General features: G+C 43.7%; 1 protein-coding gene across 1 annotated transcript in view; it reads left to right on the top strand.

Annotated features, from left to right (window-relative positions):
* Nucleotides 1–16072, top strand: part of Sptlc1 (serine palmitoyltransferase long chain base subunit 1) — a 45386-nt gene that overhangs the window by 14799 nt on the left and 14515 nt on the right. The window contains exons 6-8 of the mRNA XM_036187707.1: nucleotides 4025–4157; nucleotides 7790–7919; nucleotides 11099–11188. Coding sequence (XP_036043600.1) covers nucleotides 4025–4157; nucleotides 7790–7919; nucleotides 11099–11188 — 353 coding nt within the window. The remainder of the gene's footprint in view (nucleotides 1–4024; nucleotides 4158–7789; nucleotides 7920–11098; nucleotides 11189–16072) is intronic.

Genomic DNA, 16072 nt, shown 5'->3' with positions numbered 1-16072 from the left:
GGTTTTGTAGGCGTAGGGAGCAGTCCTCAGGCATATAGCTTAGAGCATTTCAGTAAGAATAACACGGCATCCTGGATGTGAGACATTCTTCATTGGAATACACAAGTACTGTCGTTTTTAATTTTAGGAAGAATTATGCATGTGCGCGTGTGAGTGCATGCGTGCATGCATGCTTGTATGTGGCTAGGAATTGAACCCAGGGCCTTGCACATGCTGGGCAAGCGATGTACCACTGAACTATATCCCCAGCCCTTTTTTGTAGTTTTATTTTGAAGCAGGGTCTCACTAAGTTGTCCAGGCTGGCCTTAATTTGGGATTTTCTTGCCTCAGCCTCCTAAGTAGTCAAGTTAATGTCTCCCCTGTCTTGGGAATTTTCACTCATTTATTTATGTTTGGGGAGGGGCATATGCCACAGCTCCTGTGTGGAGACAGAAAGCAGTTTGCAGAAGTCAGTTATGCCCTGTCACCATGTACATCCTAGAGCTCAAACTCAGGTCGTCAGGCCTAGCAGCAAGTGCCTTTACCTGCTGAGCTATCTCAGTGGCCCAGAAATATTTTTTTAAGAATGGTATTTATTAGTCTGGGCAGTGGTGGCACACACCTTTAATCCCAGCACTCAGGAGGCAGAGGCAGGTGGATCTCTGAGTTTGAAGCCAGCTTGGTCTACAGAGCCAATTCCAGGACAGCCAGGGCTACACAGAGAAATCCTGTCTCAACCACCCACCTCACCCCACCCCACCCCCAAAAAACAGGGAAAAGAATAGTATTTACCCCAAAATGGAAAGTTCTTAATAGATAATATGGTAAATTGAATTTGAGCTATTGTGAAGTTGGTTGTTTTCTAGTCTTTCCTTTGGAAAACAGCCAAGAAGCTTTGCTATTTCCTTACTGTAAATGAGGCCGGACAAGTGGCCCTACAGAAAATAAACTTTAACTACTGTAAATCAATAACTTCATTGGAAGACAAGGGGTAACCAGTAACCAGACTTTAATTTTTTGAAGTTAAAGCCTTTTTTTTAGATGTTGGTTTAATTGAATACTCTTTGAGAGATGGGCACTGTTCTGAGTGTCATATCATGTTAAATTATTGTCCTCCCAGAAGCCCTTTGAGGAAGGTGTGGCTTTTACTCATGTTTGTCAGAGGAGATACTGGAGGCGTGGAACAGTTTCAGGCTTGTGTGAATGTACACCCAATGATGGGTGCCCAGCCTGAACCTCCAGAGGCTTGGCTGCAGTCTGAGCTGTGGAGCTGAGAGCTCAGTGGTCAGAACCCTTGTCTCAGGTTCTCAGAGGGCTGGAGTGCATTGAATATGAGACACTTTAGGGAATGATGGACACAGACCTCCCAGTCCTGGCCTCTTCTCTGCTGATGTGAGTTAGAAAAGGTAATGATTGAGTTTTACTCCATGCATAGTTGGGGCCTCACTGTCCTGAGTGGATCTACACACAGAAGACAGGGCCATCTGCAGTCACAGAACAGCCCTTGGTGGTTTTTCCTGCTGCCTCTCTCCCTTGGGTGGGGGGGGGGGTGTTCACTCACAAGCTAACATCAAGAGAAACAAGTTCTGCACTTACCCCTGTTGACCCAGCTCAGAACCTGCTCTGCAAGACTGACACCAGCCAAAATCGGTGTTGTTAGGTAGGAGGGAAGGCCACAGTTTGAGAAACTTTGGGGACTAGGCAGGTCATTGATTTATCACTCAGATTCTCCATCCCAGTATACTCTACCTGTATGTGTGTGGTGTTCAGTGTACACAGTGATGAGCATGCTCTCCTGCAGCTATGTGTGTGTGTGTGTGTGTGTGTGTGTGTGTGGTGTTCAGTGTAAGTAAACACTGATGAGCATACTCTGACATACTGTTTCCATTAGCCGAGGGGCTCCCTCTAAAGCCCTGGTATAAGCCCTGGTATGTCCAGCTTTCCAGTCTTATCCCTCACCTCACCAGTGACCGGAGTCTGGAGAGCTAAGAAGTCTGCATAATAATCGATAGAAATCCCTTTCAGAGTTAGTAAAAAATGTTGCATCTGCCTCTAAAGTATGGTGTGACAGACTGCATAGTGTTCTGAAACGGAGATCACAGATGAGAGCTTTTAACCATGGTCTGGTGGCCTAGTCTACCACCTACCAGCTGAACACTGAAGCTTATGGTAGGCTCCCAGCCAGAGACAGGGTTGTAGTTGAGGGGTGTCTTTTGCCTGGGCTTCAGAGACACAGGCCATGATGCTGGGACCCTAGAAAAGGGAAGGAAGATATGCCTATGCCAGCACCTTGTGGGGTGACCAGCTGTTAAGTCCTCATGGCTTTCTTCTTTCTGGACTTTTTTCCTGAAGCCTTTTCCCAGTGACATTTCTCTAGAAGCTGAGCAACCACCTGCCTCAGACTCTACATGGGATTAGTGTCATGGATCTACGACTTGCTGATGCACTTAAGCATAGTCCCGTGAAAGCTACATTAATTTAATGTTGATGTAAGGAAATTATTTAGGCTGCAATTTGACTGTGGCAGTTGGCAGTGTATTCTTGTTCCTTACAGTGATATTGTGACCAGTAAGTGTGGAGACACATGCTCTGTCACCGCCTGCTTGAAATGGATCTGCTGTTTATTTTCACAAGTCTAGCACCTTTTAAGGAATCTAGCTAATCTGGGATCTGCCATCCCTCACTTGGACAAGGCTTGCCCTGGCCATTACCCAGAGTATCATCAGTGGACACACCCTAACTCCTTCCTCCACTGCTTTGGAATCTGCCTCTACTCCCTTCCCTGCCCCTGATTCCTCCCTTAGTGTCAGGAGCCAGAACCAACTCCCCTGCCTGTGCTGGAGTGCTCCTAGCATGGAGCGTGTGGCTGATCTGGTCCTCCAGGCATGAGCCCGCTGTGGTCCATGGGTACATGGGTGCTTACATTTCCAGTTCTCTCCTCAGACTGCCTCATTTTAAAGTGACTTTGAAGCTCTAAGACTGAGCCAGTTGATGGCAGGCTGTCTCCAAGGGCTGATTGTCCTTCCTTCTGAGCATGAGTTAATTGCTTAGACTGTAAATTGAAAGGCCTTAAGGAGCTATGATTGACTAAACATGTCAATGACTTGATATGTCAATTCAGTATTATAATTTATCCTGTTATACCAGTGTTCTTTTTCCCACTCTTATTGAAAATATTTTTTTTTCTCATGTCATATATCGTGATTTCAGTTTCCCATCCCATCTGGATCCACTCCTTTTCTGTCTCTCATTAGAAAACAAACAGACACCAGGCAGCGGGGCTCTTTAACCTCAGCACTCAGGAGACAGAGACAGGTGGGTCTGGGAGTCTGAGGCCAACCTGCTTACAGAGTGAGTTCAGAACGTGGGGGTGGAGGCTCTGTGTTGGCACCAGCTCGACTTCTTCATCTTTAATGAGCTGTGTAGGTGTTGACTTCAGCAATGGGGCCTTGTCCTCAGTTTGTGGAGACCAACCTCTAGTCTTGGCAACAGCTCTTAACTCCAGACTCCTGGAACACGTAAGAAGCCTGGAGCTAACCTGAGGTCTCCATTTGCCATGCTTAGAGACAGGGAGCTGCTTTCCATTCACATGTCTCAGAAGAACTTTGGGTCCTAAATTATTTTAATCTAGAGGTTTTTTTGGTTTGGTTTAGTTGGGTTTTTGTTTGTTTGGTTGGTTGGTTTTGTTGTTGTTGTTGTTTTGTTTGTGTGTGTGTGTGTGGTTTTGTTGTTGTTGCTTTTAATTCCATGTTAGGGGCTGGTGAAATGGCTCAGTAGGTAAAAGTACTTGCTGCCAAGCCTGGAGACCCGAGTTTGACCGCAACACTGAAACACTGGATGGAGACAGCCAGCTCTAGCTCTCACCGTTGCCCTCTGACCACACATGGGCTGTGGTGCAAGCACAGACAAGCAATAATACATATTTTTAAAGTTGCATTTTATCTATAAGGTGAAAGAGGCAGTAATTAATGTGCTTTTTTTCATTTGTTGGTAAAGGAAAAAGAATTATAAGACAGTTAATTATTTTAACTTTTTTGTAAAATAGATGTCCATCTGGATTTGGAAGAGCGCCTGGCAAAATTTATGAGGACCGAAGAAGCCATCATTTACTCATATGGATTTTCCACCATAGCCAGTGCGATTCCTGCATACTCTAAGAGAGGGGATATTGTTTTTGTGTAAGTGCCTTCACCTACACTTCTAACCAGATTCCTTCTGAAACAGCACTGTGCTGTCAGACTCAGCAGGTCCTGCTTTGGAAAATATCTGCCTAAAGGACGAAGGAGTCTTCTGGGGTGTTTTGTTTTGTTTTGTTTTATAACTGTTTGGTTTCCCTAGCCAAGAGCTCTGAGACCCTCACCCAAAAGATGCTTTACAGTGCAGTAGTCAATCTCCTGTACCATGATCGTTTCTGATGTCCAGAGCAGGCGTGCCGTTTCCTTCCCTGTCAGCTCTGTGGCCCCGGGATGTCCTGAGTCAAGACCACAACCTCACATCGCTTACTGTGTCTGGCCAAGTCACACACTCCTCATCTCTCTCCCTTCTCGCTCTCCAGGTCTCTGTGATCTTGCCACAGTGCTTATTAAGGATAGAGGAGCTGAGGCAGGGGCAGCAGCTCAGTGCTTAGGAGCACTGGCTGTTGTTGCGGAGGCTCCAGGTTGGTTCTTGGCACCCACATACCAGCTTACAACTATATGTAACTCCAGTTCCAAGGTATTCGATACCCTCTTCTGACTTCCTTAGATACCAGATACACATATCATGTACATATAATATGGTCAGAGAAACACTCATACACATACAATAAATTTAAAAAACCTTTTATAATGGGTATAGAAGCCATGAGGTGGGGATGTCCCTGACTTCCCACAGCAAGTCTACAATCTCAGGTGAATTCCCTAGATGCATGGTGTGGCTGTTTACTGCGAGGGAAAAGCCTCTGATTATGTAGATGATGTCAGCAGCTTCAAGTACATCTTTTTATTATAACAAGCTGTTTTCAAATGATTGCAACGTAAGCACCCTAAACAAAAATGAACTAGTAAGGAAGCTCTGCCTTTGCTCTCCTGCCTCCCATTTAAATGTTCTTTTTTCCTTTTTTCTGTATGCTTGTGTGTGGACATATATGTGGAGGCCCAAGGTTAATGTTTGCAATTAGCTGGGTTGTTGTTGTACTTTATTTAATGAGGCAGGGCCTCTCAATCAAACCCAGATCTCACTGATACAACTAATCTTGCTAGCCAGCCTGCTCTGAGACGCTCTCTTTACAGGTGGCATTTACATGGGTTCTGGAAATCCAAACTCCAGTCCTCATACTTGTAAGGCCAACACTTTAACCACTGGACCATCTCTCCAATCTCCATTTACATTTGGGGGTATCATCTTTCTGTGTTGACTGTCTCATCCTACTAAGTAGTTATTATTTCAGGGGTTTTGTTCTGGTTAAGAGTGGTCACTAGGCACCATGTGCTGTTAGGAATTAACCCAGGTCCCCTGCAGAGCAGCAGTGCTCTTAATGGCTAAGCCCATGCTCTTGCCCAAGGTCTTTGTTTATTGAAGGTTCTTGATGGTTTGGGTGTAAAACATCACCTTTGCTGGTGCCTGTCTTTCTAGAATGAGTGGGCTGTTGTGTTGCCACACTTTGACCACTAGAGGGTGATCCAAGCCCAAATTCATCTCAAATCCATAGGTGGTAGGTTGCTTAGGGATGAATCAGTAGTACCTAAAAAAGTTAATAGATTTTCAGAAGCCCCTGCACAGACCCAGGTGACTTGTCCTCATAGTCACAGGTATATAGTCAGGCACTACAGGATTCTGTCCAACATGGCAGAATTGTTCTGGAGAGATGTACTCTACCTCCTGTGCCACACCTGTGGCCATCAGTGGTGTCAAACTGTGCGATACCATAAGGCCCCGAAGCTGCACATCACTGGGAACGCACAAGAACAGCCCTGCTCTGGACTAAGGGTGACGAGGACTCATGGTCTGTGGTCAGTGCAGCTGTCATGGGTGATCCTGACTCTTACATAGGTCTCTCACACACTTAGATAGCCTCTGTTACCAGGAGGTCTCTGTCCTCAGACCTGAAGACAGGCAGGGGATGGGGGAATTAGTGTCTTAAACTCTGTGTTAGATTTCTCCCATTTGACACTGTGAAGTCATGCCTCTATGCTTTTCTTGTTGTACTTCTATAAACAGAGTCTTGGTCCACACTGTAAAGGATGAAGGCAGTCCCTTGGCCATCTAGACAGATGCTAAGTGGCTGACACCACGTTGGATTGGGCATGCATTGACAGCCTTGAGAGCCTGTAGGGACTCGGGTTTCACTGTACACCTTGTGACTCCTCATTTGCCCTTACCTGTTGGAGTTTTGCTCACTGTCTTTAACCTTAGGTTTAAGTCATTTTTGTATTGGGTTTTAGCCAGCTTGTTCATGTCAGTTTGCAGTTCTAATGTCTTTCTCTTCTCCTCTGAGTCCACTGACATGGATGTTAGATTGCTTGCTTTGCATTCGCCCCCTCCCCAAGTCCTCGGAGCTCTACTCTCTTCTGTCCAGGCTGTTTCTCTCTGACATTCACTGACTCATTTCAGTATTTCTTTCTGTTCACTGATTCTTTCCCTCTGGTCCACTGTGTATCTCATTGCAAATCTGTTTCTCAGGATGCCTTCTCCGTACGATTCTGTGGCTTCTCTTTGCTCAGCTTTCTGCTTGAGTTCACTTGTTTCAAGTGTGTTGGTGATGGCTCATTGCAGCCTTTTTATCCTGGCTGCTTTGGGTTCACTGCCAAGTCATCTTGGTCTCTGTCATCTTAGTGGTGATACTAGCTGGAAGTGCTCAGTTGGAACCCAGACATTTCCATGTTATCTGGCTCCAGTCTATACTGGCATGTCCAGCCTGCTGTCCACAGGTCACATGTACCCCAAGGTGGCCCAACACAAAATTCTAAACTTAAAACATTGTGAGGATTTTTTCCCCCTTCTAACTGAGTTGTGTTTCTGGAGCATGGACTTTACAGATGACAGTGTTGCAGGACCATCTGTCATGGTTGGCCTCCTCGAACACTGGGGAAATGGGAAGTAGGAGATGACTGTGTCATTCTGAATGCCAGGCGGTTCATTCTCAGCCCTTGCTTCAGCCTCGACACCCCAGGACAGTTTCTTCATTGCTGCTGTGATGGTGACAGTCCTGATTTCCACTGGATTTCCTCATCCAAGTGGAAGATTTTCCACTGGATTTCCTCATTGTTACGACATTGGGTAGAAGTTTGTGTTCCCAGGGAGGGATGCAGGGTGCCATTGAAATAACCCTTCAAAGGCCAACTGTCTTAAGTTCTTCACTCAACCGCAGCTGGTGTGTGTGAGCTTAAACCAGTTTCCTGTGCTGCTTGGCTATAGTCACGTGCTTATTGCCCAGCAGCTGTGCCTCCAGCTGACTGCCAATGGTTTTCCTCATGAAGGAGTCATGGAGTTAGGAGTCAGGTAAACAGAGATGCCACTGACATCAGGTCACCGGTGCTTTCCAAAGTTCTTAGAAAGAGGAGCATGTGAGTAAGCTCAGATGCCATCCACAGCATGCATCCTGATTTCAGAGAGGTCAGGATGTGGCTAGCTGTGTTTCTTGGAAGAGATAAGTAGTCACGTGAAAGGCCTTGCAGAGTGAAGAGCAGTGAGTATGAGTGCTCAAATACTCTCTGTTTGCTGTGTTTCAGGTAACATTTGGAGGCTGGTCAACTTACAAAAGCAGGCGTTCTTCTTCTGAGAACATTGACAAGGCCCTTTAACCCCAATTTGGTGCCTCTCCTCCTTGCAGGGACAGTGCGGCTTGCTTTGCTATCCAGAAAGGATTACAGGCATCACGCAGTGACATTAAGTTATTTAAGCATAATGATGTAGCTGACCTGGAGCGACTGCTAAAAGAACAGGAGGTTGAAGATCAAAAGGTATGATCCTTTTGAAGAACATTGTGCAGCTCTTTGTACTTCCTAAGCAGCTGAATTATAGATGAAATGGTAATTTGTCACTGAAAACATGCCTGCGGATCACACTTGGATACTAAGTAAGGGTGTTCCTGCTTATTAAATGCGTATTTCAGTTTGGAGAACCTTGTCATACTTAGTGGGAGGAGGTCGAAGTGGCTTTCTCTAGGGGTCAGGGGGAGAGCAGCAGCTTGCCCTTGAGGAGACAGTACTCTGAGTTCTGTGTAGGAGCTCCAGAACACACGAAGGTGATAAGGAGGTGCATGGATTAAATTCAGAATATACTTATTTAAGCCCTCCTAAAGCTCCTACTGCCTGTGGGGAGCAGCCACCCTAAAGAGGGAATGCCTGGGAGCCTTGAGCACCCCTAGATGTGGTGATTAGGTAGGTAGTGTTTCCCTGGCATGATTAGAAAGCAGCACTTTAGAGAAAGTGTGTTCAAAGCATCGTGGGGAGGGTTATGACTTATTTTCCAAGTAGTGTGGGTAGGAAAGGCTGAGCTGATCTGTGGCTCTGCAACAGGACCCCATGGTGTGTGGACCGTCTTGGAAGCCTGGTTTTCACATCTCAAGCACCCCTTTCAAGTTTGACCAGGCCCAAGGAACTCATTCATAACTAGTGTAATTGATGGAAATGCTCACTGCCTTCTTTGGTTTTGTGTTCATTTAGATTTTCCTAAACATTTGCATTATCCTTCAGGATGATTCTGTCATCTTTGTTTAGGAGCCTGTGTGATAGCTACTTCATGAATATGTACATTGTTGTATTGAATATGCATAAACTCACCATTTTGTGCTAAATATACTATCAGCCAAAGTTCCATATTTATACAATTAAGAAAAAGCTAAAGAAATTCTGAATTTGAGACTGTCAAACAGATGAGTTCTTCCAACAGACTAAAAAGATGGCCTTTATTGTGATTAAGTACTAGATCCCAACCTCTAGAATAAATACTGTTTCGGGAAGTGTAACTAAGGAGCCAGGCTGCTGGAGGTTTTCATGGCGTGATTTAGGAGCTGTCACACTCAGATTTCATGTGTGTTTTTCATAAGATTTATAGTTTATGGAGATATTTATGGATAACCATCAGAAAGAAAACTATGTATCTTAGAAATTTAATTTCACTTTTATACTAATTAATTTATATTTCATTTTTCTGCTGGGAGTAGGCTATTAAATAACTTCACATTTTATTTTTTGAAAGATCTTCTTATTTGAGATGCTGTCTCTAGAAAACAAATAGAAATTGTGTCAAAGATTGGCACATACTTACAGTGTGATGTAGAATGCAAACCAAAAGTAGCTGCTTGCTTCCAGCACTGCGAATGGTGAGGAGGCAGCATGTCCACAAGAGGGGATGTCTCTAGTAAAGCCATGTTGTAAAGAGCTGGAGAGATGCCTCAGTGACTAAGAAGACCCAGTTCATTTTCCAGCACTGTGACTCCAGTTCCAGGCGTCTCGTGCTGCCACCTTGTCACCTTGTGTGGACACTGCTCACACATGCACATGCATACAAGGAGGCAAAACATTCACATACATAAAATAAATATAAATCTTTCAAAGGAACAAAGTAAAACTGTTTTAAGTAAAACTTAGAAATGATCACAATGTATGCCAGGCGGTCATGGCGCACACCTTTAATCCCAGCACTTGGGAGACAGAGCCAGGTGGATCTCTGTGAGTTTGAGGCCAGCCTGGTCTCCCAAGCGAGTTCCAGGCAAGGCGCAAAGCTACACAGAGAAACCCTGTCTCGAAAAACCAAAAGAAAAAAAAAAAGAAAGAAATGATCACAATGTAATATTTTTAAAAATCAGATTCTAAAATTACTATAGTAAAATCCTGATTTTTTTGAAAAACTGATGCATACATAACTATCTAAAAGAAAGATAAAAAGCTATCAATGCATAGAATGGCTGATCTTTAGAATTCTTCCATATATATTTTTGCTCATCCTAAGTCTCCTGCATTGACTATTTTGAAATCCTAAGCAGGTACTTGAATGAGGATATGGTAGAGCACTTAACTAGTGTGTGTAAGGAAGCCCTGCAAAAACTCCTCCAGCAAACAGGACATGTTTCAAAAGGGAGATGTCTGGATGCGGTGTGTTGACATGCAGGTGGCCTCTTTCCACTGGTGACTCTGACAGGTCCATACTACCATCTTGAAAGTGTTCAACTGTGGGCTGCAGCATTCAGTTGTGAGTTGTGGGAGACTGGCAGTCTCTGTGATGTGTACCCCTACAGAGTAGAAGTACTTCTATGCAGACAGCACTAGCTGGTCCTGAAATACCCCAGAGCATTGTTACAATTAGTGATGGGGCACATGTAAGAAATCTTTGCGTAGGGAGGTGAGGGTGAGTTCTAACTCAGGTTTTCCAGTCTGTCACACCTGCAGTATCTTCAGGTTCTTGGGTGTGAGAGATTCCTGGCCTTCTGTACATGGAGTAGGAGATACATACTGTCTGAATACCACTTTGTGTTTGATCAGACAAGATCGCATTTGGATTTTACCTGACTAACTGATAGATCAGCAAGGAGCAGGGGAAGCAAAGGAGTGCATTGTATTTTGATGGGAGAGGAGGATTAGAGCTTGTCAGCACACAGAGGGAAATACAGTAGTATAACTCACATGCGCGCATACACACACACACACACACTTCCCTTTTCATACTGTTATCTTCTACCTCCCACCACACTTGTATCATCTGAGCCTCTCCCTGCTCCTCAGGCCATATCCGTGGGTGCTGATAATGGTCTTCATTGTAATTTTTTCTCCTTTTCCACTGAAATATGTAAATCCTAGCTGTGTAATTTTGACTGTTTTTACCTTGTAACTCACTCTGGAGTCTGTGCTTCATCATTAAGTTCCCTAGGCTTTCTTCCAACCGTTCTGGGGCTGGGACATTGTTTGATATTGCTAGGGCAGCTCCAGTGGTGTATGAGGTCAGCTCGCTGACGTCATAAACTAAAAACTGCCTGAGGAAGGGAGCTGCTTCTTCTCACTAGTGTTTTTGTCAAAATAATAGGATCTCAAGAGTTGAGTTTTAATTCATTGTGGCCCTTTTTTCTTTTTAAATAAATCTTTATGAGCACAAGTCCTTGGGAGTAACAATTTATATTTGGAGTTTGTCTGATTTTTTAAAGAATCCGCGAAAGGCTCGTGTGACTCGGCGTTTCATCGTCGTGGAAGGGTTGTATATGAACACTGGGACCGTCTGTCCTCTTCCAGAACTGGTGAGCGGCCCCGTTGAGTCCTTATTTCATTGTGCTGACTATCTGACAGTTAGAACTTTCACTTAGAGTCACATTTAAAGCATGATGCCTGGGACATGAGGTTGCGCAGCAGGTGAAGGTGCTTGTGTTTAGGCTGACCTGAGTTCAATCCCCAGAACCCACAGGGTGGAATGAGAGAATTGACCCAGGAGAGTTGTGCTCCAACCCCACACTCAAGCTGTGGCATGCACACATATGGACACACACACAAATAAATAAGAACTATATGTAAAAAAAAAATAATCAACGTATGATGAGTTGTTGTCAGACTTTCCTTTTGGGCTGCCAGCCCCTAAATAATGATGTGAAGATTTGTTATTATGAAAGCTTGGCTTTTAGCTTAGGCTTGTTCCCAACTAGCTCTTATAACTTAAAGTAACCTGCTTCTATAAATCTATGTTCTGCCAAGCGGCTTCTTACCTCTCCTCCATTTTGTATGTCTAACTTGCTCTGTGTCTCGCTGGCATCTCCTGCACAACTAGATTCATCCTGAGTTCCTCCCTCTGTCCAAAAGCCCTGCCTATTCTCTCCTGCCTATCTATTAGCCATTCAGTTCTTTATTAAACCAATCAGGTACCTTAGGCAGGTGAAGTAAAATGTAGACACATCTTCACAAAGTATGAACAAATACTTGGCAATAGTGTGTACACCACTTTGCTTGGTGGGTATCATAAACATACTCTTACATCAGGAAAGTTGATAACATTAATGGCCAATACTGCCTTCAAAGAGTAATCGATACTTAGCTTTTAAAAACAAATTATTTTATTTTGTTTTATTTTGTTCATTTATTTGTTTGTTTTGGGTTTTTTCAAGACAGGGTTTCTCTGTATAGTTTTGGTCCCTATCCTGGATCTCGCTCTGTAGACCAGGCTGGCCTTGAATTCACAGAGATCCGTCTGGCTCTGCCTCCCGAGTGCTGGGATTAAAGGCGTGCACCACCACCACCCGGCTTAAAAACAAATGTTATTAAAACAAAATTAACATGCAAAATTAACTAACTCACTTTAAGTGTACTGTTGGAAGTTTTGATTTGTGTGTATGGATAATAGATATGAATGGACGTATACTGTCACCAACACAGTCAAGGTACAACACACTTCTGTTATTCTAGGAAGTTCTCTCATACCCATTCCCAGCCCCAAGCAACTACTGATGTATTTTCTGTTCCTATAGATTAGTTTTAACATTTGCAGAATTATGTATCAATGAAAACAAATGATGTGTGTAGCAGGAATCTTAACAGGTCTTATTAATAAAATCAAACTTGAGTCAGGTATTGGGGTGAATGCTGGAAGATCAGAGAAACAGAACAAGCCACAGCTACCTCATCTCGCCAGTTCCTCAGCTGATCCTGTTTCCTCAGACTGGAAGCCTCTGAGTCCTCATCCAAATGAATCTCAGCTGAACTGCTGCTCAAAGCCTAAAAGCTTAACCAGCCAAATGCTTCTAGTTTCTGGTCTTCACACCTTATATATCTTTCTGTTTTTTCCATCACTCCCTGGGATTAAAGGCTCACTTTTTGGGACTAAAGGTGTGTGTCACCACACCTGGCTGTTTCCAATGTGGCCTTGAACTCACAGAGATCCAGAAGGATTTCTGTCTCTGGAATGCTAGGATTAAAGGTGTGAGTGCCACCATTTTCTGGCCTCTGTATCTAGTGGCTGTCTGTTCTCTGACCCCAGATAAATTTATTAGGGTGCACAATATTTTGAGGAACACAATGCCACCACATTTACTTTATAAAATAGCCTTTAACAATGAAAGCATTACAGTATTTTCAGAAACCACAGCCGCTGCCATTTACCTAATCAAGGTGAAGCTCTGTCTGGTATTTTAAAGTGTACAGTGCACTGTACAATGTGTTCGTTGTGCATCAGCTCCATTGAGCTCCAGCATGTAGCAGACCCCACTGTGTTAAGCAGTCACTGCCCACACCGCCCTCCCTTAGCTCCTGGCAACCACCAGTCTTTATGTCTCCTCGGTTCTGCTTGTTCCAGGCATTTCCTATGAGTGGCATACTCTCTTCCTTTGCTGGCGGGATGCTTTCTAGACTCATCCATGTTGTACTGTGAAACATGTTCATTCCATTTACATGCTGTTACTTTGGGTGGGTGCAGTTTCTGCACACTCGTTTGTGGTGGGTGTTCTTATACAAATGTATTCTGAAGGCCTGTTTTCAGAGCATATGTGTAGCAGTCATATGTGCTGGGCTGTGTGACAGGTTCATGATCCTGGGGTGCGGCACTTCTTGCATGGTGACTGCCCCCGTTAGCAGAGGTCCCAGTGTGTCCACATGACATAGCTTATTTTTTGTGTTCCTTTGCCATCTCTCTGTGGTTTTGATTTGCATTTCTCCAAATGACTGATAGTGTCCTTTTTTGTTGTTGTTTGTTTGTTTGTTTTTGTTTTTGGAGACAGGGTTTCTCTGTAGCTTTGGAGGCTATCCTGGAACTCGCTTTGTAGCCCAGGCTGGCCTCGAACTCACAGAGATCCACCTGCCTCTGCCTCCCGAGTGCTGGGATTACAGGTGTGCGCCACCACTGCCTGGTGATAGTTTTTTTTTTATGTACTCCTGGCTGGGTTTTTGTTGTTGTTGTTGTTGTTGTTGTTGTTGATGATGATGTTTTTGTGTGTGAGAAATGTCCATTCCATGCTTAGCCCAGTTTTTATTGATGTACCTGCTTTTTATTAAGTTATGAGTTCTTTATGTAATCTAAAAACTGTGCCCTTATCATGTACAGGATTTGGATATGTCAGCCCATTGTGTGGGGTTTGTTTCGCTTTTTCTAAAACATTTTATTATTTAATGTGTATGAGTGTTTGCATGTGTGCACATCTGTGCACCATAAGTTTGCCTGGTGTCCACAGAGGCCAGAAGAGGACATTGGACCCCTTGGAACTGGAGTTTACAGTTGTGAGCTGCCACGTGAGCTAGGACTTGAACCTGGGTCCTCTGGAAGAGCAGCAGCCAGTGCTTTTAAGTGCTGAGCTGTCTGCACAGCCTGCGTTTCTCTTTTTGATGCTTCAATATAAACTGTTTGTCCTGGCGTGGTGACATTTCTTTAATCCCAGTATTTGGGAAGCAGAAGCAGGTGGATCTCAGTGAACTTGGTCTACAGGAATTCCAGGGCAGCCCTGGTTACCCAGTGAGACCATCTCACCCACATCAAAAAAAAAGTCGTTTAATTTTGATGAAGTGCAGTTTGTCTGCTTTGCTGATCATAGTTTTGTTTTTGCGTTGGTGTCATTTCTAACAATGTTTTTGTGATCAACAACTACATAACATTTCTCCTTTGTTCCTCCTGAGCGCTGTTCCCTTTCACCCTGGTTTCTGCTCAGGTTAATTTCCATCTATGAGTTTCTGTAGTGCATGTCTGTTCAGTTTCTCACCATTGCGGAGGCATCTGTCTAAGCTCTGCTTCTCTGATCTTTCAGCTTTCACCCCGATATCTGTCCCTGTGTTTTTTATTATAAGACCATTTAGGATCCGTGCAACACGTAATGTTTTATTACCAGAACCTTACGAGATGAGACAGCAAACACCTTATGTATCCCATGCATCTCTGTGCTTGCATTGGCAGGGAGAGCTTAGTAATTGACCCTGTAATAGTTAAAGTATGACTCAAATGCCAACAACAAAGTAGGAATCCGAGGAAGACTGTTGGGGGAAGCACAGTTGTTTCTCGTCTTAAAAGTTGAGTTCCTCGAGATGCTGTGCTTTCTTTTTGGCTGTGCAGTGATAACATGCAAATTATGTGACTAAATTAGTTACAACTTGGGGGAAATACATGCAAACATGCATTTACTCTTCCTAATGCATTGCTGGTAAGGTTTTTAACAGTATTGTCTTTTTATTCTTTAATAATTTCATACATGTCTACTGCCAGGCAGTGGTGCCACACAGCTTTAATCCCAGCACTTGGGAGGCAGAGGCAGACGGATCTCTGAGTTCAAGGACAGCCAGGGGTACATAGAGAAACCCTGTCTGGATAAACCAAGTAATAATAATAATTATTATTATTATTATTATTTCATACATGTCTACATCTTGATCATATCCACCCCCAACTCCTCCTTTCTTTTAAAAAAAAATCAGAACAAAATACAGATTTTTATATGCCCGATGACAGTGAAGAACAAGCCATCTGTGCCACCGCATGCCTACAATGTCTGAGTCCTAGCACTTAGGGGACTCAGACAGCAGGATCATGAGTTTGCAGCCAACCTGATCTGCATGCGAGTTCTAGGCTAGCCTGTGCTACAGAGTGAGATCCCTCTCCTAAAAAGTAAATTAATGAATAAAAGTAAGTGGAAAAAAGACTAATGAGCCATAATAATAAACATAATTTTTTTTTAAACATTCAAACAGTTCTGTGAATCCAAATTAAAATTGCTACTGAGAAAAAAGCTATACTTCCCAGGAAGTTTTATATATATAGTCAGACAAATATTTAACAGATAAGTTGTATGTCTGTACACAGAAATGTCTTAACATTTCCCTTTTTAAACTCGGTATTTGCTCTCTGTTACTAATGTGGGTCATTTCAGAGATTGAAAGGACGGTTGGTTCTCATTAGCCACTGTACTTACATTCTGTAAAGGTCCCACACGAAATGACATAGGGCAGGACGAACCTTTGCAACTGGACTCCTGTGAGCGGCAGCCAGGACATAGCTGCTTTGGGTGTGACTCTGTTTAAAGACAAACTATCTAATACATATTGTTGATTCATTCACACTGGACAGCCCACAGCTTTATAACCCGTGCTAAGGGAAGTTTCTCCAATGTACCTTTTCCCAGAAGGCATTTCCCAGCCTTTCTGCATGTGAGAATACTAGAAAG

Source organism: Onychomys torridus, chromosome 5 (assembly GCF_903995425.1).
Source record: "Onychomys torridus chromosome 5, mOncTor1.1, whole genome shotgun sequence".
NCBI lineage: Eukaryota > Metazoa > Chordata > Mammalia > Rodentia > Cricetidae > Onychomys > Onychomys torridus.
The sequence above is the reverse complement of the archived record's forward strand: the minus strand, read 5'-3'. Positions and strand labels throughout refer to the sequence as shown.